General features: G+C 46.7%; 2 protein-coding genes across 5 annotated transcripts in view; both read left to right on the top strand.

Annotated features, from left to right (window-relative positions):
* The window catches only part of xirp2a (xin actin binding repeat containing 2a), a 47,713-nt gene extending 27,671 nt beyond the window's left edge, over positions 1-20,042 (top strand). For all 3 annotated transcript variants that reach the window (XM_034098808.1, XM_071205249.1, XM_034098817.2), the window contains 8 exons: positions 2,717-2,841; positions 6,986-7,123; positions 8,236-8,322; positions 8,486-8,555; positions 8,901-9,004; positions 9,521-18,701; positions 19,743-19,876; positions 19,953-20,042. In XM_034098808.1, coding sequence (XP_033954699.1) covers positions 2,717-2,841; positions 6,986-7,123; positions 8,236-8,322; positions 8,486-8,555; positions 8,901-9,004; positions 9,521-18,701; positions 19,743-19,837 — 9,800 coding nt within the window. In that variant the 3' untranslated portion in view covers positions 19,838-19,876; positions 19,953-20,042. The remainder of the gene's footprint in view (positions 1-2,716; positions 2,842-6,985; positions 7,124-8,235; positions 8,323-8,485; positions 8,556-8,900; positions 9,005-9,520; positions 18,702-19,742; positions 19,877-19,952) is intronic.
* Positions 20,043-23,602: 3,560 nt separating this feature from the next.
* LOC117460568 (beta-1,3-galactosyltransferase 1-like) overlaps positions 23,603-26,686 on the top strand; it is a 103,257-nt gene continuing 100,173 nt past the window's right edge. For both annotated transcript variants that reach the window (XR_011644531.1, XM_034102088.2), the window contains exon 1: positions 23,603-23,703. The gene's annotated coding sequence lies outside the window, so the exon portion shown is untranslated. The remainder of the gene's footprint in view (positions 23,704-26,686) is intronic.

Below are 26,686 nucleotides of genomic sequence, written 5' to 3'. Positions count from 1 at the left end.
CCTCTAGGATTTGTGCACTGTCATAAAACCTGCATGGGCCCTTCCTGTTTCCTTCCACCGGCAGCAATCTGATCTGGAATATTCTGAAGGCTTAGCAAATGGTAGACAAAGTGCTTAGCCTAGCATAAGGAAGAACCGTAGGGCGATCCAGCTTCTATGTAAAGAACTTATTTTGATATATTTGACAGCTCAATTATTGCGGCTGTGTTTTTTTTTTTGTTCTTTCCCTTTTTCGGTGAGGAAGAAATCGCCCTCCGCAGCTGACATTTCAATTAGTGTAGCTCGATTTGGCTCTCCTTTCAAACCTCGCCAGCCAAAAAGCTTTGGTCAGAAAGTACTAAACCGAAAATTGGGTTGCTTACGGCTCTCGTTGTGAGGAGGGGGCAGAGGAGGGAGCGACACCTCTGTGATTAGGGGACGGCCTCTGCTCCACACAGATCTACGGGCCGCGATTCAGCTCCGAGCTGCGGAGCCATGCTGCCTTCTATTGCAATCACATACTTTGAAATGACTCTGGTTTTCTCTATTTCCTGGACACAACCTCTTTCTTCTGGGGTGTAACACCTCACCTCTGATCGCTTTAGTGCAGGCAGCAGACGCAGTGACAGGGGGGTCAATAGCTCCAGGCTCGGCTCAATATAGCCAGTGAGTCGTGCATGGCGGCAGCAGCATGGCCTCCCCTGTTTGACTCTCCCCTCTTCCATTACCCCCGCCCGGTGCCATCACTTGTGCTGCCGCTGTGCCCTTTAAGAGATAAAAAGCTGGAAGCAGAGTTATATTGAGTGTGGAGGTAAATATGCCTCCGTCAAAAGCAGAGAAGGTTATAAGTGTAAGCCTGTGAAAAAGAGCCCACTGTGTACAGAGCCAGTGTGGGAACGCTTTTACTGATGCTTATTTAACATCTGATGGTGCCAGTACTCATTAGAGGCAGCATTGAGAGAAGGTGACTTCCATCTTTGTTTTCTACCACGCACTTCCGGTCTCAGAAGGGAACATGACGCTGCAGACAAAGCCGGGTTATAAAAAGGCCCAGGGTATTTTTCTCTCCAGGCAGCCCCCCCCCCCCTCCCTCAGAGCTCTGGTTACCTCACGTCCATGCTATGGCAGCTTTGCATACGGCATTCCCATGTCAGACGCCAGAGATATCCAGAGCTGTTGTCACCGCTCTCTCCGTCTCTGCCTCTCTGACAGCGCCAGACCGTGACGTGATCATTTGTCTCCGGTGATAAACGAGGGCGTTATCCTTGTGTTTCTGTCATGGAGCCGGTAATAAGTTACCACGCACGCACACCCCTGCTTATTTTCGGATGTCTCGGGAAGCCTATTTCGGACAGGTTATTGGTTACACCAACATGCCGGGCGTAGCAGAAAGCTAAACTTGGTGACACGAGGAGTCATTCTTGACTCGTCTGCATTAAGGTCACACCAGTAAGGGCACAATGAAATTCACCTGTGCATTGTTCTAGAACTTGCTATTTGCAGGACTAGTAGGTAAACAACTGTATCTGGGGAGCTTACCGCTAACACTTAACACTGTTAATGTGGAGCTTATAATGTTCCCTTAGTGTCGTCCTATTTTCTCTGCACTTGTGTGCTTTTTTGATATTTTATTTTCAGGATTGTACAGGATTCATTCGGTACGAGTATTGAAACAGTTCCATTTTGAACATTATCAACCAACAAAATGGCTGTTCTTAGTTGTTATCATCATCATCATCATCATCTAATTGATACTTCAGACAAACGCCGTTTCAGCAGTACTTGGCTAGGTTTAGGAACACAGCTGCCCATCACCCCAAAAGAGTCCCATTTCTCTATTCATGAACTAGGAAATACAGAAAGAGCCTTAACGCGTTGAAGTTGATTGATATGTTTGATAGTATAGATACCAAAAGGTGGCTATATTTAGCCGGTGTAGTCATAGACATACTATAAGTGAGCTAAGAGAAGTGTTTAGATAGCTGGCCTTGTAACGCCAAGCACGAACAGTATGTACAGTACTCCACGGCTCTGCATTGTAACTGTTACTAAGCTCCATAACGCCACAGCAGACAGAAGACCTTCACTGGAGCCCAATGCATTCAAAAAGCAGCTACTTTAAGACTCTACACTCAGTCATCAAGTCTAATTCACTCTGACCTCTACTTGGAGTGGAGCTAAAACTAGTAAGTGAAGCAAATATGTAATCATCTAGTAGAAATACACAACAAGGAGGAGGTGTCAACATGTCAAAAGGTTGCAGCGTGAGCAAATAGAAAGAGAGAGAATCATTTCTATTTAGGGTCTTCCACCATCCCACGGTGTTGCTTCCCAGAGAACGAGAACATGCCAAGAGCGGAAAAGGTCCAGTGTGGGTGTACGCTGAGCCTTAATGGAGTCTTCTCTGTGGCCTAATGATGCTTTGTAGCGAAGGAAAGTCAAATGTGAAATCAGTGGTCTTCTTTAATTGGCTGTCCTCGGGGATGTGCGGAGCGATATGAAGCTTCGAGATTGATGAGGGTTTCATTTCAGTTTCGTGTCCACATTTGTTATTGATTGTTCGCCTCTGGCCCATTTACAGTATCTACAGCTAAGCAGATGTGTTTTCAGAAACAGGGAGGTTAACAAAAGGTCCCATTTGTTTTCATATTTTAGACACCGCTCCATCTGGTTGAATTGCTCTACTTGTGTGATGATTTGTTGCTAAGGTAACGGTTATTTCTTTGTGTTTGTGCAGCTGCAGGTAGACCCGGACGTCCTGAGGAAGAGCAGGAGGGCGAGTCGGTGTCGGTGAAGGAGCGTCTGGCGATGTATCAGGCAGCCGTGTCCAAGAAAGAAACCAGTAGCTCCTCCTCTGCAGCGGTAAGACGATACTTCCACACGGGTGAAAGGAGAGATGCTCGTAAGGACACACAGGCACGTCTCGATGTGATTGTTAAACGGACAGGATAGCTGCTGATGTGTATGACCATCCATTTCTCCCTAAAGCTTAAATGAGCTGTCACTGAACACTGTCTTGCTTGAAGGCTACTCGGTGCCATAGGGATCTGCCCGATGGAAGCATTATCTGTCAAAGTGTCATAAGGCTCAGCACTGGGTGGGAAACGAAACCTTGGGGGCGTGAACGGGAGCCAGTGGGAATAATGTCAACATGTCATTTCTTATAGGGCTGCTGTGTCCGCACGATACATCGCTTGGTTCTCAACACACGTTTAGACTGCTTTTGATCTGGTTTTGTCATTGAAAAGAATAAGGAAGCCTTAAGAGGCAAGTCAGTGGGAACAAAAGGTTTTCCAGGTTGATCTTTCTTGCAGGTGAAAAATGAGTAAAGATAATTTACTGAATGGGTTAATGGCTCACTTCAGCCTCTTGTGACCGACATTAGAACAACAACAAACAAACAAAAGTAACTAAGATAAATAAGCCTAGCAAAACCTTTTGTGGTTGTTTCAGAGATGTTTTATGACGTCGCTAAGCGGTTGACCAATCAGAACAGGGCTGGCCAGCTAACCAATCAGAGCAGACTGGGCTCTGGTTTCAGACAGAGGGTGAAAAGAGGTGCTGCAGCACAGGCAGCATGAGAACAATAAAGAGCTTTCTGAACCTTAAAGCATGGAGACGCGTCCCAGGAGAGACTTTTGATACTTTGAACACATTCTGCTAATAATCCCTCTGTACTTTTACTTCAGTTACATTTTTAATACATGATATTATTTTAGATTTTTATAATGTTCTTTTGAGTCTGAGTAGTTATTTCACGACTGGCCATAAACACACCATTAGAAAAGTATCACCTCACATAAAACACATTTTACGAGACCATCATACGCAGCTATCCATCATTATCTAATGAAAAAGCAACTATAAATCCCAACAGTAAAATAACTCATACTTACATAATGATTATTATATTAGGTATATGGACTCTCAACATTCAGGCGGGGAATGCCACAAACACACGTCTTTATAGAAAGCATGAATCACCGTGTCAGAGTGGTTTGAATGCATCTGTGGAGAGAACACGTGTGTTGTGCAGCGTATTCAGATGTGTTCACACGCCAGCTCATCGGCAGGCCTTCACACTTTAATTAAACACAAAAATGTGTCTGAGTATCCCTGAGTCATTAGTCATTACCGAGAACAGGAAAGCCTCGGCAGCTTTGAAGAGCCTGCATGCACTTTATGAACCCAATAATTCAAACGTGTGAGCAGTTAGTCAGCCAAGGCCGCTACAGTAAGTCAGCTCGGAATCTGAAACGGAGACAAAAGCTTTTGCTGAGAGAACGCTCCCCCTACACGTACAGCTTGTTCCTTATTTACTGAAACACCAAAGGGAGGTTTAGTGCAGGCGAATTAAAAGCAGCTGAGAGTGTGTGTTCCTATACGGGAGGAGGACTTGTGAACAAATCTGCGGCACCTGACTCAACACTGTGACAGGCTTTGTCGGATACAGAGAGGGAATATCGCCAGCTCTAAATGTCTACTCTGCAGCTCCAATGTCACGTTGCGTCGTACAGTTTAAAGGTAAAAGCTCCACACACTTGCAGTGATCCAAGGATTGTATCCTCCTATCTGTTGGTCTGTCATAGGTTAATAATTCATGTTCAGCATGTTACTCATGAGGCCACACTGGGAGGGTTTAAAGAGGACGCCCTGCCACCGTCTGGGCTCCTTGTACATGACGAGGGAACACATGCATGCTGCAGTCATTGTACACAAGTGCTGGATAGCCAACGTTTTTCTTCAATAACTATAAAGAAAATTATGGCTCCTATTTTATTTTTTTCATTTAGTTATCCTGATTTGTGTTGTCTAAATGTATGTGTGACATATAGAGTAGCAGAGATGAGTCAACTAATCAATATTGATAATAATACAAATAATTGTTAAGTGATTTCTCTTGCGAAATGTCCAAAAAAGACGTTTTCAGCCTCTGAAATAATGACACTTCCTGCTTTTCTCTGTTTAATATCACACTACATTCAATGACTGGGTTTTAGATAAGACATTTAAAGTCCTTTCCATAACCTTTCACGGTTTTCTGACATTTTACAGACAACACGACTCATCTGCAGATGAATCTGATAATATAATTTTCAAATGAAGTATATGAAATGTTTGTATTGATAATGAATTAGCACCATAGATAGCTGACCTCCATGAGGTGGCTCCTGACAGCTGAATGTGGATGTCTGTGTGTCCAGGCAGCAGGGCGGACGGGGGGGGGGGGGGGGGGGGGTTTGTTTTCACCTCTGCAGCTGTTGTCTGCATGTCCACACAAGTGACAAGGTGTGTAAAGATAGCAGGAGCCTTGATGGACCACAGTCAGTCTGACCACTATATCATCCAGAAGCCCTGTCTCCGTCGCATATCTCTACTTGTTATCCATACAGAGGCCTCCAAGAGGATGGAGCTAAGTCCAGCTGAAGAGTTAATAAGTCATTTTTAGGAAATCAAATTGTAACGATTCACTTCATAAACTGATAACAAACTAAAATCACAAGACAGAAACACAGGCAACACACAAACCAGCCTTGATAGCAAGCTGTCAAAGTAACCACACCCTAAAACATATACCCTTGTTTATCGTCTACTTTTCTCTTAATGCATCCATGTCTTGCAAAATGAACATCAGGCTGTAATAGATAATACCTACAACTAGAGATTGAGACCATAACCTCAGCAGGAAAGCGTTTAATCATGTTAGAGGTAGGGTTATTTTCTCATAGACTTCAATACAATCGGACTTCTTTTAGCAACAAGATGCCCCCTGCTGGCTATTAGAAAGAATGCAGGTTTAGAAGACTTTTCCAACCCACTGTCCATCATGTGTACGACGGTCATTTTAAATGAGAGATGTTGGCTTCATGTTATATTATTCAGCTATTGTACCCAGCAGTATTAAAATATTGATAACACAGTGCCCTGCCATCACATGTCACCGACCTGAACGACTCTGCAAGAACGTGCAAATTGCAGTGGGGGCCCTCAGTTGCAGTAAAAGGTGTGGGGTGTGTGGTCCACATGAACACACACACACGACACACACACAACACACACACACACACACACACACACCACACACACCACACACACACACACACACACACACACACACACACACACACACACACACACACACACACACACACACACACACACACACACACACACACACACACACACACACACACACACACACACACACACACACACAGAAGGAGCTATATATGCAGATCCCTACATATAAATGTTTTATTAGAAAAGTAATTGACAATCCCAAAAGGAGATTATTGTATCAAATAGTCAGTGTGCATTCTCGATGGAGCAGAGTGAGGACTCCATACTGATGAGGCGTGGAATGCGTCTTTGCAAAAATAAAAAAAACAGGCTTATGTTCTTTCCAGTTTGAAAAATAGAATTCCTTCTATAGCTCAATAAAAAGTATTGAAAGGCTCTTTTGTGCCACTAACCTGGCTAGTCTGAGAAACTGAATGTTCCGTCAAGGTTTCACTCTGTGTTGCAGACAAAGGAAATCCATCACAATTGCCACCTTTCTTTATATCTTCAAATTCCCAGAAACAAACAATTACTTCAATTGAATGTTTTTTATTATTTTCAGCTTGACAAAGATCACAAAGACATCCGTTCGACTTCTATCTCTCAGTATTGTTAAACCTACATGTTAACACATCCCCTTTTACACCTCCTCCAGGACTCTAAAGGAACCATGTCCCTCCACTGTTTTGCTTTTACCATTACAGCATTCACGACACGTTTAAAAGACCTCCAACACGGCTAATGCTTTTCATAGCATTAGCATAATTCACATTAGCATAAGGTAATGTACAACATATTCACAATCAATGAGGGTAGAGTATGGTTCACTTGGGTCAAATCCAATCTCTTGAATCTCATACAATGTCGTGTAACAGCAGTTTAATCCAACACATGTATACGGGTTGATTTGTAGGTGTGTTTAATGGGATCTGTGTTCTCCTGATAGGTGATGGATGAGTCCGAGGCCTGTTCGCTGCCGGGGGGTCTGGCCAGTGTGAAGAAACAGTTTGAGAGCCAGGAGTTCGCCTCCTCTTCCTCTCAGTCCAGCGTCGCCCAGTTCCACTACGAGCAGAGATCTGTGCAGGTGAGGATGGAGCCACAGCCGCTGCCGGGACGTTTTGTATTGAGGTGTGATAATATCATCACACATGCGACGCATTCTTTATTGGAGAGTGTGAGGATTTTTTTCTTGCTATTATTTGAAGCACGAATCTACAAAACGACTCACAACGACTGTAACAAGAGAAGCAATTGACAAAACGACAAAAACGACGATAAATAGAGGCTAAATAACCTTAACATGTTGCTCCTATGTATTTAACTAGAGGGGTCTTTGGCATGGCTGTACCCAGGGACCCATTGTCTCTAAATCTGCCCGTGATTTAAATTCAGCAGAACCATGAAGACAAAGTACCTCTGTCCTTCCTGTTCCCCAGCTCTCCGCAAAGTGTGAAACGTATAAATGCCACGGTGTGATTCACATTCTCCCGCAGCCCTTTCTTGGGAACACTTGGCTGCTGTGTCTGCGAGCGCCGTCTTGTAGGTCAAATCAAAGAGGGCACCTTGAACTTTGCTCGAATACGTGCGGTGTCATGGAGTGCGTGAGGGACATGCCGGAACACGTTAGCAGCCCCGGTCTCGGTGAAGTGAGGTCAGTTCTGCTCATTCAGGCGGGACGCAGAGTGGATTCATCGAGCGCACAACGACCTTGTTGAATTCTAGAATGTACAGAAAGCTTTGTGAGGCGGAAGTGTCTCTTTGATCGAGCCATTGCTTCTCTGCTGACAGCAAACCACTCTCCGCTCGAATCTTCCTAGCAGGTGTTCTATCCGGTTGTACATCAGGAAGGATATTATTATTCTGACATAAGTGGTTTCAGGAGTACAGAGCACCCCGAGCCTCCTTGTATCTTTCATGCTAACAGCAGTGGATACAAGCTTAAAATATTATACTTCTCTTTCATCTCATACACATTGCATGAATCTCACTTGCAGGCAGAAGTCGTTTTTTGGGGAATCTATTGCTTTTCCTCTCCGACTAAAATGGTCCTTTATTGGAATTTAAACTAGTTTTTTTTAATGGAACAACATTTTGGGAATTACTACGCTTTGTTGTGATCCAACAATGACTTACTTGCAGGCAGTCTGTCCGTGTGTGTCGTGTACAGGGAGTCATCACGTTCTCTCTGTTTGACAGGAGGTGTCAAGCTCCTCAGAAGTGACGGTGAGAAGCAGTGCCAGAGAGGTCGTCCCCGCTACAAGCCACGTTCACAGTCAACAAGAGGTACTTCCTGTTCCCCTCAGTATTGGTCAACAGCTGTAAGGTAGCATTTACCCCGAAACACTTCTTTGGTTACGAGCCTCATGCTACGGCTTTAACGTGTCCCCGATTGAAGCTCCAGTGCTTTTGGTAATATACGAACTAACTATTTATCTTTCTTTCACAGGTGATCCACGACGAACGAGTCCACCAGAACAATGTGGCTGCCAGCTACGGGAACCATTACAATGAAACAGGTTATTCCTCTCATGGATTTTATATTGTAATTAGTATGTTTTCATCACTGCTTGTGTCCTTTATATGAATGCTTGTTCCCTCTACAGCTGAATAAGGGATGAGCTATGAAAACGAGTTGGAGTGTAGATGATTTTCTTTGCGGTGCATAGCAGTAAATCTAATCAGGGCATAGTCAGGAATGTAAAATATTGGAAAGTGGAAATTGGGCAATCACCGCTGCATGGTTTTGGAAAATGAAAACTACTCAGGTTTTAATGAAATGATTTATTTCTCTTCCAAATCCCTCTGAGCTCGCTCGCTGCGAATGACTTAATGAGGCAGCCTTCTTCTTGTGTCTAATTCAGTTATGCTCGTCGGCGGCGAGGACCTACCAAAAGTTTCCACTCAGGCTTTGAAGCAGCAGTATGAAAAAACGATGGAGGGAGCCGCACCAGCCAAGGAAATTAAGGTAATGATGCAGTCTGTTTATCTAAATATATAGTACTTTGGCTTTGTCGCAGCGAGGCATCTCTATGAAGAGCAGGCCACATGGTGAAATCATCAAAAGAGAATTGGCCATGCAATGAGTTGATGGCGAATAGTTGGAGTGGATAAAAGACCTCATATCTTTACAGAGGCAACGACTGAATGTTCTCTTTTTCACAGTCCCATTACAGTCTGAAGTTACAATGATTTTCAATGAATCTTTCAGTCAAACTCGTCATTAGGAACACACACAACTGGAGATGTCTGGGTTTGACAGACTGGGAGTGTGTCGTGTCTTGTTTGGCTGTTTCTAGATTTGACTCGGCTGCAAACGACATGATTATCATTTTAAATTGAACGCTGACACTTCCTTTTCTATTCTTCCTTCTCTGTACTTCAAAGCTGTCCTTATCTTAACTACACAAATATTTCCATTTCTTGACTTCCAAACTTCTTTTACTTTCCCTCTCTCCTTAACAAAAATCACTTCCAATCACAGGTTGATGTGGATTTCAACCAATTTCAATGGACCCCAGTTAACCAGTCTTCCAAAGCCTCAACCAAGACGAGCCACGACATGTCCTCCTCCGTAAAGACGGCCTCTGCCTCATCAGTAGCGTCTGCCTCGGCAATGGATTACGAGATGCCAGATCACCTCCCTCCACCACCCTTGCACCTGTATCAGGAAACTCCTGAGTCCATCTCTTCCCAACACCAAGAGTCTGCCTCCCAACAGAAGCACACTGTGTCTAAGGAGCAGTACTTTAAACACAAGAGTAAGGCTGAACTGAAGCGCATCTACAAGCACATGAATCCAGACGTACGCAAGAACCTGGAGGAGGACTTCTTGCAGGAGCTCACGGAAGCGGAAAAGAAGGACTTTGAAAGCGTGGAACTGGTGGGAGAAGTCCAGCAGGCGTGCTTTTTGTTTGAAAATGACGGCAACGACTCGAGCAGGGGTTCGAGCTCCGACAGAGAGTCCGTGGAGTGGGATGAGGTCCTTAAAGGGGAAGTGCAGTCCAGGCGCTGGATGTTTGAAAACAAGGCTCTTGATGAGATCAAAGACGACAACCTGGATGAGGACGAGGTGAGGAATATCGCCCAGCAGGAAATCATTGCGGGCAAAGATGTCAGACACACAGCTTGGATGTTTGAGACTAAGCCCATGGATGCTCTCGGGATAGAAGCTACTGAATCAGCTGAGCAGTTGCAACAATTGACTGATCTCGCAAGAGGAGATGTCCGCACTGCTACCTGGCTTTTTGAGACGCAGCCACTGGATTATCTGAATAAGATTTACCAAGAAGACGAGCAGGAGACCGATATTGTCGCCACCAAGAGCATCACCGGCGGAGATGTGAAAACTGCTAGATATCTCTTTGAGACCCAGCATCTGGATTCAATGGGCAAAACAGAAACCATCGAGGAGACCAACTTCCTGAACCTGAAGTCTGAGCTGGAAGAAATCAAAGGCGATGTGAAGACAACCACTCGCATGTTCGAGACCCAGCCCATGTGTGTCATTAGGGGGGATTCGGGAGAGATGCTGGAGATCACCACAATCCGCAGGGAGGAGACTGCGAAAGGAGACGTCAAGACATCACGCTGGATGTTTGAAACCCAGCCTCTGGATATGATTAGCAAAGACCCTGCACTGGTGAAGCTCATTTGTGGCATATCCATGGAGGACAACGTCCAAGGCGGTGTGAACAAAGGGCGATGGCTTTTTGAGACAAAGACCCTCGACACCATTAAGGATGAGGAATGGGAGACTTCCAGGATGCAAAAGGAAGACATCATTGGTGCGGACGTCAGGAAGCACTGTCTGGTTTTCGAGACTCAGTCGATGGATACTCTGAAAGACAATGCCAATGCTAGACCTTTAGCTGCAGAGGAGATTGTAGGAGGAGATGTGCGAACAGCCACACATCTGTTTGAGACGGTACCCATGGAAAATCTGAAGGAACTGCTAGATGTGGGGAAACTCAAGAAAATGGTTGCATCTGAAGAGGAAAAGGGAGATGTGAGGCATCAAAAGTGGGTCTTTGAGAGCCAGCCCCTGGGGAATATCAGAGAGGAGAAGAGGGAGATTACACGAACGGTGAACGTTGAAGCTCTCGAAATAGGAGATGTGACAAACTATAAAGAAAGGTTTGAAAGTATGGATTTAAGTAAGTGTGAAGGAACACAGAGAATTCAAGTTGAAGGTGTCACAAGTGGATCCGTCAAATCCAACAGAGTTCTGTTTGAATCCACCCCTCTGTACGCGATGCAAGACGGCTTCGGTCATTATCACGAGGTGAAGACCGTGAGGCGGGAGGAGATTGTGAAAGGAGATGTGCGCAGCTGCAGATGGATGTTCGAAACGCGTCCCATTGATGAGTTTGATGAAAGCCTCAATAAGTTCCAGATCATAAAAGGAATATCAAAGCAGGAAGTCCAGTCGGGGGATGTCAAAACAGCCAAGTGGTTGTTTGAAACTCAAGCGCTCGATGCCATCAAAAGCTCCAACCATTTTGAAGGTGACGAACAAAAAACAAAGGAAGAAATTGAAATTGAGAAAGGGGACGTTAAGACCTGCAGGTGGCTATTTGAGACGCAGCCCATGGATGTTCTGTATGAAAAAACGGAGAAGAGTGAGGCGGATGTCGAAGAGGTTCAAAAAGGAGACGTCAAGACATGCACTTGGCTCTTTGAGACCCAGACACTTGACAACATACGTGACCACACAGAGTCCGAGACCATTCTGAAGACCTGCACCGTGAACCAAGAGGATGTGCAAGGCAAAGACGTCAGACTGGCTCGCTTCCTCTTTGAAACTGAGAACCTGGACAACATCACAGGCGAGGACAGTTCTTTCAGGAGGGTCACGAAGATCGACATCGACTCGGGGGACGTTTCCAGGATGAAGTACGTCTTTGAGAATCGCTCGTCGGACATAATGAGCTCCACTTCTGGGGAAACGATGCAGAGGCTGAAGACGCAGCAGGCCGAGGACATCCAGGCGGGGAACGTCGTCAACTGCACCTATATGTTTGAGAATCAGCCAATCGATGCCATACGTGACGACTCCACAGAGACCAAGGAAGGTCGCACTGTGACTGACGTTCAGGGGGGCGACGTGGGCAACAGTCGCTTTATTTTTGAGACATATTCTCTGGATGAAATTAAAGAGGAGTCCTCCGAGACAGACGTTTCTAAACTCGCCAGTATCTTTAGAGATAAAGAAGAGCGGGGGGATGTGAAGAATTACACCATGATGTTTGAAACTCAGCCGCTGTACGCCATCTGTGACAAAGAGGGCCATTATCACGAAGTCACGACAGTCACCAAGGAGGAGATCATGAAAGGAGACGTGGTGGGAGCTCGATGGCAGTTTGAGACCAAGCCTCTGGATTCAATTAGAGACTCAGAGCAGGTCTATGTTATTAAATCGGTGACCGAAGAAGGCATCAACAAAGGAGACGTTAGCTCGGCGAGGTGGAGGTTTGAAACCCAGCCCCTGGATGAAATTGCAGAAGACATCAAAACCAGGTCAAAAACAGTTGAAGATATCCAAGGTGGTGATGTGAGGACAAATAAGCAGCGGTTTGAGACTGATGAGATGTCCCAGAAGTACATCAGGACGGTGAGTGTGAGCGAAATCCAGAAAGGTGATGTCAGATCTGCCACGTGGATGTTTGAAACGCGCACGATGGATGAGATCCACGGAGAAGGCGCAGAGTACGACGGCATGGAGAGAGTGACAAAAGAGGAAGTCATGAAGGGGGACGTCACGCAGTCTGTGTGGCTGTTTGAGAAGCAGCCTCTTGACAGTATCAAACAGACTGACGGGACAGAGCTCGTGGTCTCCAAGGAGGAAATCCCACAGGCCGATGTGAAGTCCACGACATGGCTCTTTGAATCAACTCCCTTCAATGATTTCAACGAGAGCAGCGCGGAAAAGACGGAAATAATAGGTAAAAGCGTCAAAGAGACACTCGAGGAGCTTTACAGTCAGAAAATGGTCGACTCACAGGGCGTTCTTATCGAGGCGGATGAGATCGGCGATATCCGCATGGCAAAGTTTAAACTCATGAACCAGGAAGCTCCCCAAATCCAAAGGGAAGAGATTATCAGAGGGGATATGAGTAGCATCATGATGAACCTCCTGAACCGCAGGGAGATCACCGAAAGGGGGATAACTATCGACAGCGAGGAGCGGGGGAACGTCAACACCACGGTGAAGCAGCTGCTCACCCAGGAAAGGGGCATCAATGTGGAGAAAGAGGAGATTATCCGCGGCGACATTCAAGAGGCCGTAAACAATCTGCTCAAGAATGAAGGCTCCTCCAAGCATGGCATTCTGATTCAAGAGGATGAGAAAGGAGACGTGAGGATGACTATTTATTCCCTTTTGAATAAAGGGGAGAGGTCTAGCGCCGAGAAAGAGGATATCATTCATGGGAACGTAAGCAAAACCCTTCATCGTCTTCTCTCCAACTCAGGAGCCGAAGAGTCCAGAAGGATACGGGTCGGAGACACGGAGAGGGGGAATGTCAGCTTTTACTCCACGTGCATTGAGTCGGGAGCCTTGGATTACCTGAAGCAGCTTCAGAGCAAAGCGGATGAAACAGTAATGGAAATAGTGGAAAAGGAGAATATCATCGGTGGGGACGTTCGAGAGACCAAAATCTTGCTGCGGAAGAATCAGCAGGAGATCGGTCGCACCGTGGCACAGCAAGACATACTTCCTGGTGACGTTCACAGCCACGTTAAAGTCTTTATGACGGAGCCTGCTGTTACCTACAAGAACCTGGAGAAAAGGGATATTGTTAAAGGTGACCTTTCAGCAGCCCTGAGTTCACTGACCCATGCCATCAATCAGAAAGTGGTCATCGACAAAGAGGAGGTGGTGAAGGGAGACATACCCACTACTCTAAGGTCTCTGGAAGAGTCGCAGCGTCAGAACAAAGGAATGGAGAAGCCTGAAATTGTCAGGGGAGACATCAAAGGTGCCCTCGAGTCACTGGAGAAGTCTGCCACCACCAATACGGGAGTGACTGTGGAAGATCTGGTGCCAGGTGATATCAAAGGAACCCTGAAGTCCCTCGAGGAGGCGAAGCAAGCTGTGAAAGAGGTGGAAAAGGAGGAAATCCTCAAAGGAGACATCCACATGGCCATGCACAGTTTACATGTAGCAACAAGCGAGAAAAAGACTTACCAGCATCAAGTGAGCGAACAAGGCGATGTTAGAGCCACCATCCAGCACTTTCTAGAGCCAACGACTTCTCCTAAAATGCAGCGCAGGGGAAGCACTGAAGGAGATGTGAAAACATCTATAAAATGTCTCTACGAAGGACAAGATTCAACACTGGTGGAAAAAGAGGAAGTATTAAAGGGGGACGTTCAAGGTGCAATAAAGAATCTAATGCAAAGAAAAGAATATTCAAACCCTAAGCGTTCCCACAAGAAAGGAAAAGTGCCCGTGAAAAATCCATTAAGTGTAAAGCAAGCGGAGCAGGAATGCTTCCACGAAGCCAAGAGTGAGAGTGTGGCAGTCAATCCAGCCCCCGCTGAGAAAAGGCCCTCTCAGAGCGGGGAGTCACAGACGCACACGCAGAGGCAGAGCCAGAGCAAATCAATGCACACCCAGGTCATAACGCAAGAGGAACACTCTGTTACGATAGCCACAACAGACAATACTACTGGGGCCTCTCAACACAAGAGCATGACAGAACAGAAGCACACAGCGCTGCCCCCACAGAAGATACAAGCTCCCAAGCCTATTGGGATGAAGCATAAAGAAATGACTCATAATGATCAGACGGAAGCGAAAGCAGTCGATGTGAGCGTGATGAAAGAGGTGCACAGCACATCACAGAGCAACGTTTCAAACAAGCAAGTATGTGAAACAAAGACGATGAAACAGGTGCAGACTACAGTGACGGAGAAGACTGTCGTGCATAAGCAACATGTGTCCGAGCAGACGTCTCAACAGCAAACTGAGAAAAAGGAAATCACACAAAAACACAGCGTGAAGAATATAAAGGGTGAGTACCGTAACCTGGACATGAAAGGGAAAAGTGTCCTAAAGAAGGCCAAGCCGGAGATTCACTTCCCCCCACCTCCCTCTTCGCCGCCTCCACCCTCAGAGTCAGAGCTCTCCCTCCCTCCACCTCCATCCCCAGTGCTGGAGAGCCCAGCCTCCCCCCCTTCGATCATGACGCAGGACAGCGACCTCCCACCTCCTCCCCCTCCGCCTCCCATGGACGGCAAGCCTGAGCCTGACTTTTTCCCTCTTCCCCCACCTCCTCCGCAAGATTTTCTCCCTCCACCTCCCTCGCAGCAAGAGCTTAATGCATTGCCCCAGTCTCCCCCTGCCAAGCTGGGGAAACCCGTCGGCAAGCCTTTATTCAAATTGCCCAAGCAACCAGAAACACTGAAGCTACCGGTACAAGTTAAACCTAAATGGCAGAAAAAGCAGCCCACTCCTACACCACCACCACCCCCAACCCCACCCCCACCTCCACCCCCAACCCCACCCCCACCTCAGCTCCAAGAAGTACAAGAAGTGAAAAAGGAAACCAAACAGATTGAAATAAGCAAACAGATTCAGTCTGAGTCAAAAGCAATGTCACCGACAAAAATACCAAGCACCCCAGCTATGAAACCAAAAGAGAATCCACAGCCGCCCAAAAGGGTGTTTGTCCCTCCTATTAAACTGCCCCCAACTCCCGAACCCCCCAAATCTAGACCTTTTGCTCGCAAATTTAAAACCCCTCTCATGCTCGCAGAGGAAAGGTACCGCCTCCAGTTGGAGAACGAAGAGTCCACGAGGAGTACCGTCACAACTCCCACGTCCCCACCAATTAATCTGCCCTGCTTTGCAGCCAGTAGTCCCGAGCCTCCCGCCGCACAGAAAGCAGACTCAGAAGTGGCAACGGAAGCCGCAAAGAGCGAAGAGGCTATTTCCAAAGAAGGAATACCGCCTCCCAAGAAAACCCCTTCCCTGATCCCTTTGAGCAAACCCTTGATCTCAGTGGTAAATAAGAAATCAGCGACAGGATCTTCAAGTGTGTCTGTAGATAAAAAGCATGTTGCCACTGAGCACTCCTCGGAGAAAATGCTTTCCTCAACTGAAGTCATTAAAAAGAGCCAAGCCGCACCTAAGAGTCAGACCGTGGTTTCCCAGTCTCATCGTGAGGCCTCAAATATTGAAATCCAGTCATGCTCACAGGTGGTGACTTCTTCTGTCACGGAGCAGCAGCAGCAGCGTATCAAGACATCCAGCTCCAGGTCCTTCACTGCCACACAAAGTGATGTCCATGAAAATGCTAATCTCCAAAGCCAGGGTGCGGCCACTTTGAAAGCTGAAGATGTGAAGAATATTAATGCCCCTCCGACACTGGAGGGGAAAATGAGTCCCTCTCATCCCACGAAGATCCCAAAGGTAACTCCAAGTTTCAAAGTGAAAACTTTCAAGATGCCAAAAGAGAAGAAAGAGGAAAGGTTGGACGGCGCAATGAAAAGTGAAGTGCATTTACAGCAAGAGAAAAGTAGTGTTTCACAGAAAAGTGAAACAAAAGTGAGTCAGAAAAGCGAGCAGGTGACGTCTGCAAAAACCGAAATGAAAACGGAAATGAAATTAATTGAGAAGAAAAGTCATGTGACCCCAGCTGTGGAGAAAGTTGAAGTGGAGGTTCAAGGGAAAAGGGGGACAGAGATGCAAAGGAATGAGGCTGGAGTACAGCTGTCACCGTCGGTTACCGTTTTAATGCCCAAGATGGCTAAGATAACATCTGCAGCAGCTCGTCAGGGACAAGGCCATGCATCCGTCTCCCACAGCCAGCAGAGCATGAAGGCAGAGAGCTTTCAGAGGCACGAGGAGGTGGTTGTGACTGAGAGGGTGGTGCAGCAACGCCTGCAGAAGCAAGAGGTCGTTCAGGTGCAAAAGCAAATAAACGTGCGAGCAGCCGAAACGAGCGAAATGCAGATACATGCGGTGAAGTCGAAAGATGTGCCTACGAATGTGTCTGCCCAGGCAACAGGGAAAATGGCCCATTCAGAGGAGGCTCTTTCAGAAGAGACCACAGATTTTGAGAAATGCAATGTAATGCAAAAGCTGCTCGCTCAAATAAAAGAGCTGGAAGGCACACCGAGCAAAGTAGACGCCAACGCTGTCAGGATGATTATAAACGAAGTCCCTGACTGGGCCATGGGGGCGGATGAGAAGAAGAATTTAAGCGAAATTACTAAACGGCAAAGTAAGAAAAAGCTGAAAGAGATGATGGTGTATGTGAAGAATATTTTTCAAACAAAGCTCACAACTTTTGAGGAAACCGTGACAACCGTGGAAAAGCAGGTGAAAGACAAAGAAGAGAAAGAAGAGAGAGCAGAACCGTCAGCGCCGCCGGCTGTGCCTCCAAAACCGGACAAAAAGGTTTTCAGCGGAGCAACCACTAAGATTTCAAAGATCAGTATCGGCTCGTCCAAGAGTGAAAGGAAGGTGGTGGTGGAGGAGAAGAAGTCAATCCTAGAGAGAAAAGTGCACCAGGAGATAAGTGAGGATCAGAGGGTGTCCTCCCCGTTAGCGAGCATCCGAAGTCCTTCCCCGACTTTTATAAGCATCGAGTCGAGGAGGATCGACTCGCCCCTCAGAGTAACCCCGTCTCCTCCGCCCTACAGGTCAGTCGGGACGCCCCCGCCTCCTCCTCGCAAGTCCTTCACGCCCACATCCCCCTTTAGGGCCACGCCGTCGCCAACGATGAGCCGCTCAGAGAAGCTGGTGAAACTGAGGGACACCACCTCCATGCTTTGTCGCGGCATCACCCCACCACCTCCCATGCCGGTGCCAGAGTGTATTGCAGCTGAAAGAGAGCTATCGTCGTCTCTTAGCGACAGGGAGACTCCCGTAGAGAGAGAGGAGCAAGGGTTGACGGAAGCTGGAGAAATCGGGGACTCCATGATGACTGTCAGAGATAAGAAGTCTTTCTTTGAGGAGGCGCAGAAGGCGGAGGTGAGCAAGACGTACATGCGTAAGGATCCCATTGATATCCCTGAACGTCTGGGAGCCGAGGCCGAGGAAGGGGCCGAGGGCGTGAATATAGAACTGCTGAAACAGGATCTCCCAAGAGTCGACCTGTCCAAGCTGGTCAACAGATTTGAATCCCCCCAACCAAAGGTCTACAACAGAAAAGAGCCTATTGTCATCACGGAGAGGCTGGGGAGCGATACGGAGGACGCGGAGGCAGAGCCGGCAAAATCTGACGAAATCCCCACATTCAACGTCAAGGCGATAAAGAATGTGTTTGAGACGGGAGAGCTCGGTTCTCAGGCGGCACGAGACCTCCGAGAACAAATAGAAAGAAGGGAATCTGAGTCCGCCCCTTCCGAGCCGGCGGGTCACTCGGAAACGACAGCGGTCGCCGAGCAATTCTGCACCGTCGACGTCTTCGGGAACATTACAGACGGGACGACGAGCGAGGAGTCCGTGACCCGCGGTAACCCCCCGTCCTACGCCGATGTGGTGAGAGGCGAGGCGGTCTCCGTGCCCCCAGAGGCGTCCACCGAGGAACTGCTGAGAAACTTCCAGCAGTCGTGGGCCGAGAGCCAAGGAGTGTTCCAGAACCTGGGTTTCAGTGTCACGGAGCAGAGGACCTCCCAGATCGTAACGCACCAGCAGCAGACTGTCGTGACGGGTAAACCAGGCTGTGCAGCATGAGGACACTAAACCAGCGTGACGGTGTGACTAACATGCTTTGTGTGTTCAACGTTTAAGGCATTGTGTGGCAAGAAGAGAAGCTTTGGTTTGACACTTTTATTTACATGACGTGATTTTCTTTGAAGTGCTCTTATTTGAAGCTCTGAGCTGTTTGCCGTTCACTTGCTGTCAGGTTGGCATATTTTAATATTCACAGGGTTTTATTTCCATGCTTGTGATGTGCGACACATATTGGACTAATAATTCTCATGCCTGGGTGTGTGGTGCAGAGGAGGGCTTTAAATGTCTCCAGCGAGAAGAAAGACTATTTAATTTATTTTTATACTTCACTGGAAGATTCACCTTTTGTTCCCTGCTCATGCTGTGAATTAATCAAATAAGTAACTTAAAGTAAACATTAAATTCACTTCATTTCCAAAGATGTTTTAATTAATTATGAGTCGACTCTCAGAACTTGAAACACAAGCCATTTTTAGACAATGAATTGCAATAACAATGCTGATACTAATTAGAGTAGAGTAGAATTTCGTAGAAGCATCCTGACTGTGATGATACACTTAATTGCTTGTTTGCTGTCAACCCTAATAACAATTGGGAATCAAATGTTAAAACGTTATGTGAATCCCCTTGATGATATTTGAACCTTCCTGGAACAAGCTTTCTAAATGTGATAGTAATCCTTGGAAACGTAGTTTGGAAAATGTACTTAAACCGCAGTGAATATTAATCATTTATTTACTGTTTTTTTTTAAGACTCGCAACATGCATGTTATGATCCCCAAAGTGTTCAAAAACCTATTTATTTATTTGACTAACCTAGAATTATTGTATTAGTTGTCTTCCTTTGTTGGAAGAGTTCCTCAGCCAAAACGCTGTAGGTAGCAACACATGGGAATCCATTCATTATACATGAACCAGGTGAACCTTTTCATTCAGTCCCGAACGAAAAGGTTGTTACCAGGAAGTGAACAGGAAATGATGACCCTGCTAATTAAAGCTTTGCCTCATTTCTTTGCAGAAAATTCGAGTTCCAGAGTCCGAACTGTGCAGGGTGTGTCGGAAGAGGGTGTACCCGATGGAGTCGCTGATCGCAGACAAACACAACTTCCATAAGATCTGCTTCCGCTGCGAGCACTGCAGAGGCAAGCTGAGGTGAAGATAACTCCCACAGCACCACATTACTCTGCTTTTTTTGTTGCATTATTGAACCTATGTTTCCCCTCTGCAGCCTTGGAAACTATGCCTCTCTCCATGGACGAATGTACTGCAAGCCACACTTCACGCAACTGTTCAAATCCAAGGGGAACTACGACGAGGGATTTGGACAAAAACCACACAAAGAACTATGGAGTAATAAGGAGAACTCACCCGACAAGACAAGCGTCCGATCACCATCCCCCGACAAGACAAGCGTCCGATCACCATCCCCCGACAAGACAAGCGTCCGATCACCATCCCCCGACAAGACAAGCGTCCGATCACCATCCCCCGACAAGACAAGCGTCCGATCACCATCCCCCGACAAGACAAGCGTCCGATCACCATCCCCCGACAAGACAAGCGTCCGATCACCACCCCCCGAAAAGAAAAGCACAGATTCCAAATGTCCCGCTGCTCAGACCCCGCTAGTTACTGAGGATGAGGAAAGGAGAAAATCAGAAGATGAAAACAAAAAGCTCACCACCAAGATGTCTGTAGTGTGGCCTCCTCAATCTGATCACAGCAAGAAGTCCTTCACTATAGAGGAGGAGTTGAAGCTGGTTAAGCCGTCATGGCCCCCTAAGGAGGGCTCCGCTCAGGAAAATGAACTCCTCAATCAGCCGCTCAGGCCTTCGTTAAAGGAGAGCGATGTCTCCGCAGCTGAAGCACAAAATGGACCCCAGGAAAAAGACCAGAGAGCAACAGACGACGTGAACAAGCCTGAGGAGACTCCAGCACAGTCAGGGGCCTCCCCCTCCCCCGCAGCAGTTGCAGAGAAACCGGCAAATGTTTCTCACCCTCGAGAAAGGAAAGAGTCAAACAGCGGCTCGGAGGTACAAGAGCGTTCTGAGATGGAGTCTGAAGTGCACCCTGGAGAGGAAGAGAAGAAAGAGAGTGCAGGGAATGGTGGTGGAGCTGTGGTGGAGGAAGTGAAAGTGAACGGACACGATGGGCAGAAAGAAAGTGCAGCAGGTAGGGAGGGAAGTCAGGCGGAGATAGATAAAGGAAGTAATGGCGGGTTGAACAATGGGGAGGCGGTAAAGGTCACCGTAATAGATGAGGAGGCGAGACAGGCGCTGAATGCAAACTCCAACAATAACAATAATTGCGGCCTGGAGCAAGGAAACCTGTTTGAAGGGCTTAGTGAGCACGAGGAAGGGAAGAATCTCTTTGCAACAGATTTCTTCCAAACAGATGAAGAAATGAAATGGATGCCAAGCGAAGTGCTGCAGCTGGCACAGAGCGAGGGCGCTTTTGTGCCAGCCGGTGCCAAATGTGCTGAAGCCACAGAGCGCTCTTCTGACACGCATTTCTTCACAGGCGAGGGAACGCTCCAAAGCGAGGCCACGCAGCTGCAGATTAGCACATCGAGCTTCCTGGAGGACATCTTCGCCGGGCTGAGCAGCAGCAGCGCTGGCCTGCTATCTGATTTCACAGGCGGTCAATCTGCCGCCGGGACGCATCCGGCGTCGGCGCTCGATGACCTTTTGGATTTCGGGATTGAGGTAAAAGAAGATGAAACGGGGCGGGAGGATGAGGCTCCTCTGTGGGGCGAAGACGACGACGGGCTGACGGTGGAGGAGCGCATCAAGAGGAACAGATTCTACGACGACGACGACAGCGACAACTCTTAAACTTGTCATCTAATTACCAGACACATGTCATTTCACTTAGGTCCATGGAGAGATGAACTGCTCCGATTGTGTTTTTGTACTGAGTTTTAATATCTTTGATCTTTACTTAGCTTTGATTGCACCTGGTGTGCAGAGAAATGGTTGCTTAGTATATTTTTCTTGACTGATGTTCAATATGTGCGTTAATAATTTTCCTCCGAATGAATGCTTTTCAGGATAAAGATTTTTCATCCTTTTTTTCCATTTCTGTCTTGTGGTTGAAATAAAGCTTCATGAACTCAATGATGCAAATGAGTTTTTCATCAGTGAGCGGTACTCAGCTGTTTCCTCTGCGTGGCTTGCTGCTCTGATGTATGGCCTACCTGCGTACCACAGTCCAGCTGAGATCTCTTCGGCGAAAGGCGTATTGATTGCCACTGATAGAGCAGGCCTGTTGTTGGAGTTACAGATTGTTCTATTAGCTGGCTTGTGTCACCTCTGACAGATGTTCCCCCCCCCCCCCCCCCCCCCTGCGGTTACAGCCTGAACTCATGGGGTAATTGGCTGCAAACACAATACACTGCGATGTTAATTACACCAGCAGAAAAAAAAACGACTTTAATGTCAGAAAAGTGAAATCAGCGCGGGTCACGCTGCATTGTGCTGACGGCTCCTTTAACTTGGAGACCCATTGTTACCGGTTCAATAATTCAGCATCCTGTCCCCAGATGCTATTTGGCATCTTTTTAATTGGGTTATTTGTCCCCGGTAACGTTTTCAGTGACGATCCAAAGCAGATGCAGTTTTGTACATTTTTTTTATCGTTTTATTCCTCTGCCAAACAATTATAAACCCAGATGAATGCCCTTACAATCAGATGGGAGAGGAGACGATAATACAACTGTCCACGATACCAATGTTCAATTTCTTTATATATCAATGCTCTGATGTCATGGTGGCGTACAGGGAACCACTGGAACCGGATGTAGGTGCAGTACAGTTGCTTATAATCCAAAAACTGCATCAGCTAAGAGTCCAGATTAAATCTAATATAACATTGAGGAGAACCGGGTTTACAGGGTTTCCTAATTTTCCGCTACTATAACTAAGTCCCTTTAACATGTTGTGTACGACGAATGACCTCCAGAGCCCGATGAATAATATATCATTTTCTGTAAGGATAATAGGAATGTATGCAGTATATATGCTTACACTGACTAACAGGATGTGGGGGTGGAAAGAACTATATCAAAAATAAAAGATGAGACAGCAGTCATGTAATTATTTCTGGTAAGACGCCAGGGGTTGAAGTTGGGTCTGTCTGTGTGCTGACCCTTATTGAAATGGAGTTGCTGTACATTTCAGTCATAAATAAAGCGAAGCCACTGGGTCTTCTTCACAGCCTCAGAAGATTGGACTGCATAAAGATTTCTATTGGATCTTGCAGCCAACAAGTAACATGTTATTCTCCATAATTAGTTCCTTTTACATAATATATCACCTTAAACTTCTGCAAAGTAGCCTCATATGTTCCAGTGTTCAGCAATATCTTAGCTCAAATGTAGCATTCCAGGAGCACGATGCAATCGTTGATAACACTTCAATGCTAGGAATAATACATAATATAGCTTAACATGATATGTCTTGCTATTTCCAAATGGACAGCTGGGGCATTTCTCTAATAAAGGCATTCAATTATAAAAAAAAAGATAAATGAATGACCAATAATTTATAAACCGTAACATGAGATGAGCTTTAACAAAGTGAACCTTCCTTTTAAATAATGTTCAATCAGGTAAGGATGTTCCGAGCTAGAAACCAGTCACATCAATCATCCAGCTCCGCTGCATCCCCCTGCTGCAATTCCACCGAGCCGTGGGTTTATTTCCGCCCAGATGCCATCAGATCATCCAGGCATGACAAGCGGTTGCTCCGTCGCCTGAAAGTCAATCTCAGTTAAACAAAGAAGCATCATGGTCCCTCTCTCTCCCGGCCGGCTCTGATTGGCTGCCGTCCCTTCCAATCAGGCGGCCGCTGATTGGACGGCTGCTCTCCTCCCGCCGGACGCAGACACACTGAGCAGACGAGGGATCGGCACGGTACGGAGCGGACCTTTTCCCCGCAGCTGGGACAAGTTGGAACCACGGGACACGGAGAACAGCGCCGGTAAGTGTCGATAAATGCAAAAAAACGTGGCGTTAACGGTATTTGGAGGGCGCGCGCCAGTCGCTCTCGCGCAACTTGACGGATGCTGTTTTCGGAAGTGAAATTAGCTTAAGTGTGCTGTTTTGTTTTATGAATGCTCTCTTCCCCCCTGTTAATGTGTCCTCACCGTTACTGTGGCTTGTTTAAAAAAGCTTTGACAGAAGTGCCTGTGCTAGCAGTTATGTTTTTAATTAGCTGGTGAAGGTTAACTTTACAATGTTGGACTCGCGCGTTGTGTGCAGCTGCTACCTGCTGCGTGAGGTGACACTGCTCAACAGCCTGGAATCATTCCTAGATGTAATCTGCGTGTTCTAGCGCATGCCATCATTTAAATCCAAAGTTGGCTCCATTTATTGGCAAATATCTGCGTGTGTGCGATAACTAGAGGCTGAGCCAGATACATCCAGATAAGTACATGAGAGCATTGTGCATGTCATAATGCTGTGCACTTTATAGCCTAATATCAAGTATGATGATTTATCTGGCTGCTAATCCATGTCACTTAACACGAGCCAGTCAAATCCATCAGTTTCATTGCATAAAGGCTGCGTGTCAGCATGCTGAGTTGTATCACTCCATCACATGCTGCCGCCGCTCTGTGAAAGGGACCGTACAAATGGAGAGTGCGGTACAGACTAACCCTCTGTGGCAGGCTGCTGCTCAATGGGATTTTACATTGCAGTCGGGGGTCATGACAACAACTCACAGCGAGAACAGTGCCTAAGCCTCGAAAACAAATCCATTCCTTAAGATTTGTTTTGACAGTTAGCGTGAGACCTGCATGCCATAGATCTCCCCTTTCTCCAGATCATCACATCAATACCCCTTCGCACTCTTTCTTGCCCGGGAGTAATTGCAGGCTCTTTTGTGAGCACCGTGGCTTTCAACCTTACACCGCCGCCAAGGGTCGTTAATTCCTGCAGCCCTGCCAACTTCTCTCATTTAAGCCTGCGTGCTGGCGCATGACCAGATACTGATATTGTGGGGGGAGAAAAAAAATATCCATTTAATCTCAGAAATGTCCCAGAGTCATCTGCTGTGACGGCAAATAGTGTTCTTTAGTTTGGAGGTACTTTGGTGAAATGAAGGTTGCTTGTATTCTTAGCTTAAAACCTTAATTCCAATGTTTCTCTTCGCCTCGGTTTGATCCAGCCCAATCTGGATAGAAGTCATTTGTTTTTACTACAGCTCGTGATTTAGTAGCTTTTCCAGAATCAAGGCTTGATCAGCTGATCAGTTCCGCATCACGCCACCTTGTGTCTTTAAAACGAGGATAACGATTGTGGTCCAATAAGAACCCCCTTTGGCGCCTCCTCAAATCAATGACTCTCATTGTTGTTGTTGGAGCAATCGAAGTCGTGAATCACTGAAACACTTACACACTCCTTGTATTCATAAATCAGCTGTGTGCGAGTACTGTGTTGTGAACGGCAGCTTCTTGACACCCCGTGAGAGGAAGCCAGCCCCCCCCCCCCCCCCCCGGGCGTGCACCTAACGGCTGCTTTGAACTCATGTGACCCCGTGTGGGGCTTCAGTGCGTGAAGGCATCCTTCCTGTCACAGTTACCGGGGGACCGTGACACATGGAATAGATGTTTCCAAAGGTTCCGCGTTGGATAAATGAATGCCATTCTCACTCGTGGTGCCAGATAGCAAATGGCAGATTGTTTGTGGCTGAAGTGATGGTGGAGAAGCCCTCGGGCGTGACCACCGTTCATCACATCGTTCCTGTCCTGGAAGTGATGGGAACTCGATGTATGGCGCTCCGAGATGAGATGGAGACGATGTGACGGTGATGAATGACGTTTGTAAAAAGCGAAATGGAATTACAAACCAGCTTATTGACTCATTCCAAATGGCAATGCTCTCGCGCTTTTGTTGCTGCTCTCCTTGTCAACACAATTTAAAAGCAACATGTTGGGTTTGTTTGTTACGGAGCTGTGGCACTCTGGAGCCCGCGGGGAGCTTTCGCTGTTTAGTCAGAATCTCATTTGCTTTATTAAGAGCTTTTAGTTTGTGTTGGGTTGAGCTTTTGTTCCCTCCGTCTACACCATTTATTTTCATTAGCGCTGCCGTTCGTCATCAGGATTAGTGTCAGCCACTCAAAGTCTGTTTTGCATCACCTTCCTCCAGGAGGAATCCATCATAAAGGAGAGACTCCATTTCTCCGCCGAGCAAGGGGCATGGCCTCAATCATAGATATCTGATTGTGGAGTAGCACGGCATCCCCACCCGACCACAGGCTGCTGACATCATCGGGCTCTGCCGTCGTGGGACATATCAGAAATAGGTAAACAAAATAACAATACTTGTTGTGTGTCAATGGATGGCGGCTTCCATCAATGCAAGGCTGAATTGTCTTAAGTGCACGCCAGCATTTGAACACTGGTTGCATTACACTTAAGTGACACAATGGCAGTAGCACAGTGCTTGCTGAGGGAAATATCTATTTGTTCGTATTTCACACTTAACCCGTGTGGTTAAAACTACCCACGGCTCATATGGCCGGTGTTAAAGCTGTTAGTCGTACCCCTGGTGTGGAGTGGTCTAGGTGGGGGGTGCACTCTGACCTCCAGCTGGTCAATGTGTGCGCTGAGGGCGGTGGCTGACCCTTTGCACTTCAGTGTATTTAGTCCATTAGATCCCAGAGTAACAATCATAACACTAATAATGCTTCTAATGTATGGCACCATACACTTTAATGTACCTATCAGATGCTATAACATGAATTTGACCTCTCCTAGATGCTCCGGGAGACGCAGGTCCTCCAAAGGTGTCCAACATGGAGTTACACGTCAGTCTGTGTAACCGAACTTCTGCTAACGTTTCTATTCCAAACTGTGCAGCTTTGAAACTTTAAGAGGCTTTTTTCTGATTATAACTTTCATAATTAACATTGTTTTAAAGTGGAGAGACTTTGAGATGGCCGATGTGTATTTCACCGG

This window comes from Pseudochaenichthys georgianus, chromosome 2 (assembly GCF_902827115.2).
Source record: "Pseudochaenichthys georgianus chromosome 2, fPseGeo1.2, whole genome shotgun sequence".
NCBI lineage: Eukaryota > Metazoa > Chordata > Actinopteri > Perciformes > Channichthyidae > Pseudochaenichthys > Pseudochaenichthys georgianus.
This window is presented reverse-complemented; position numbering and strand designations above follow the sequence as displayed.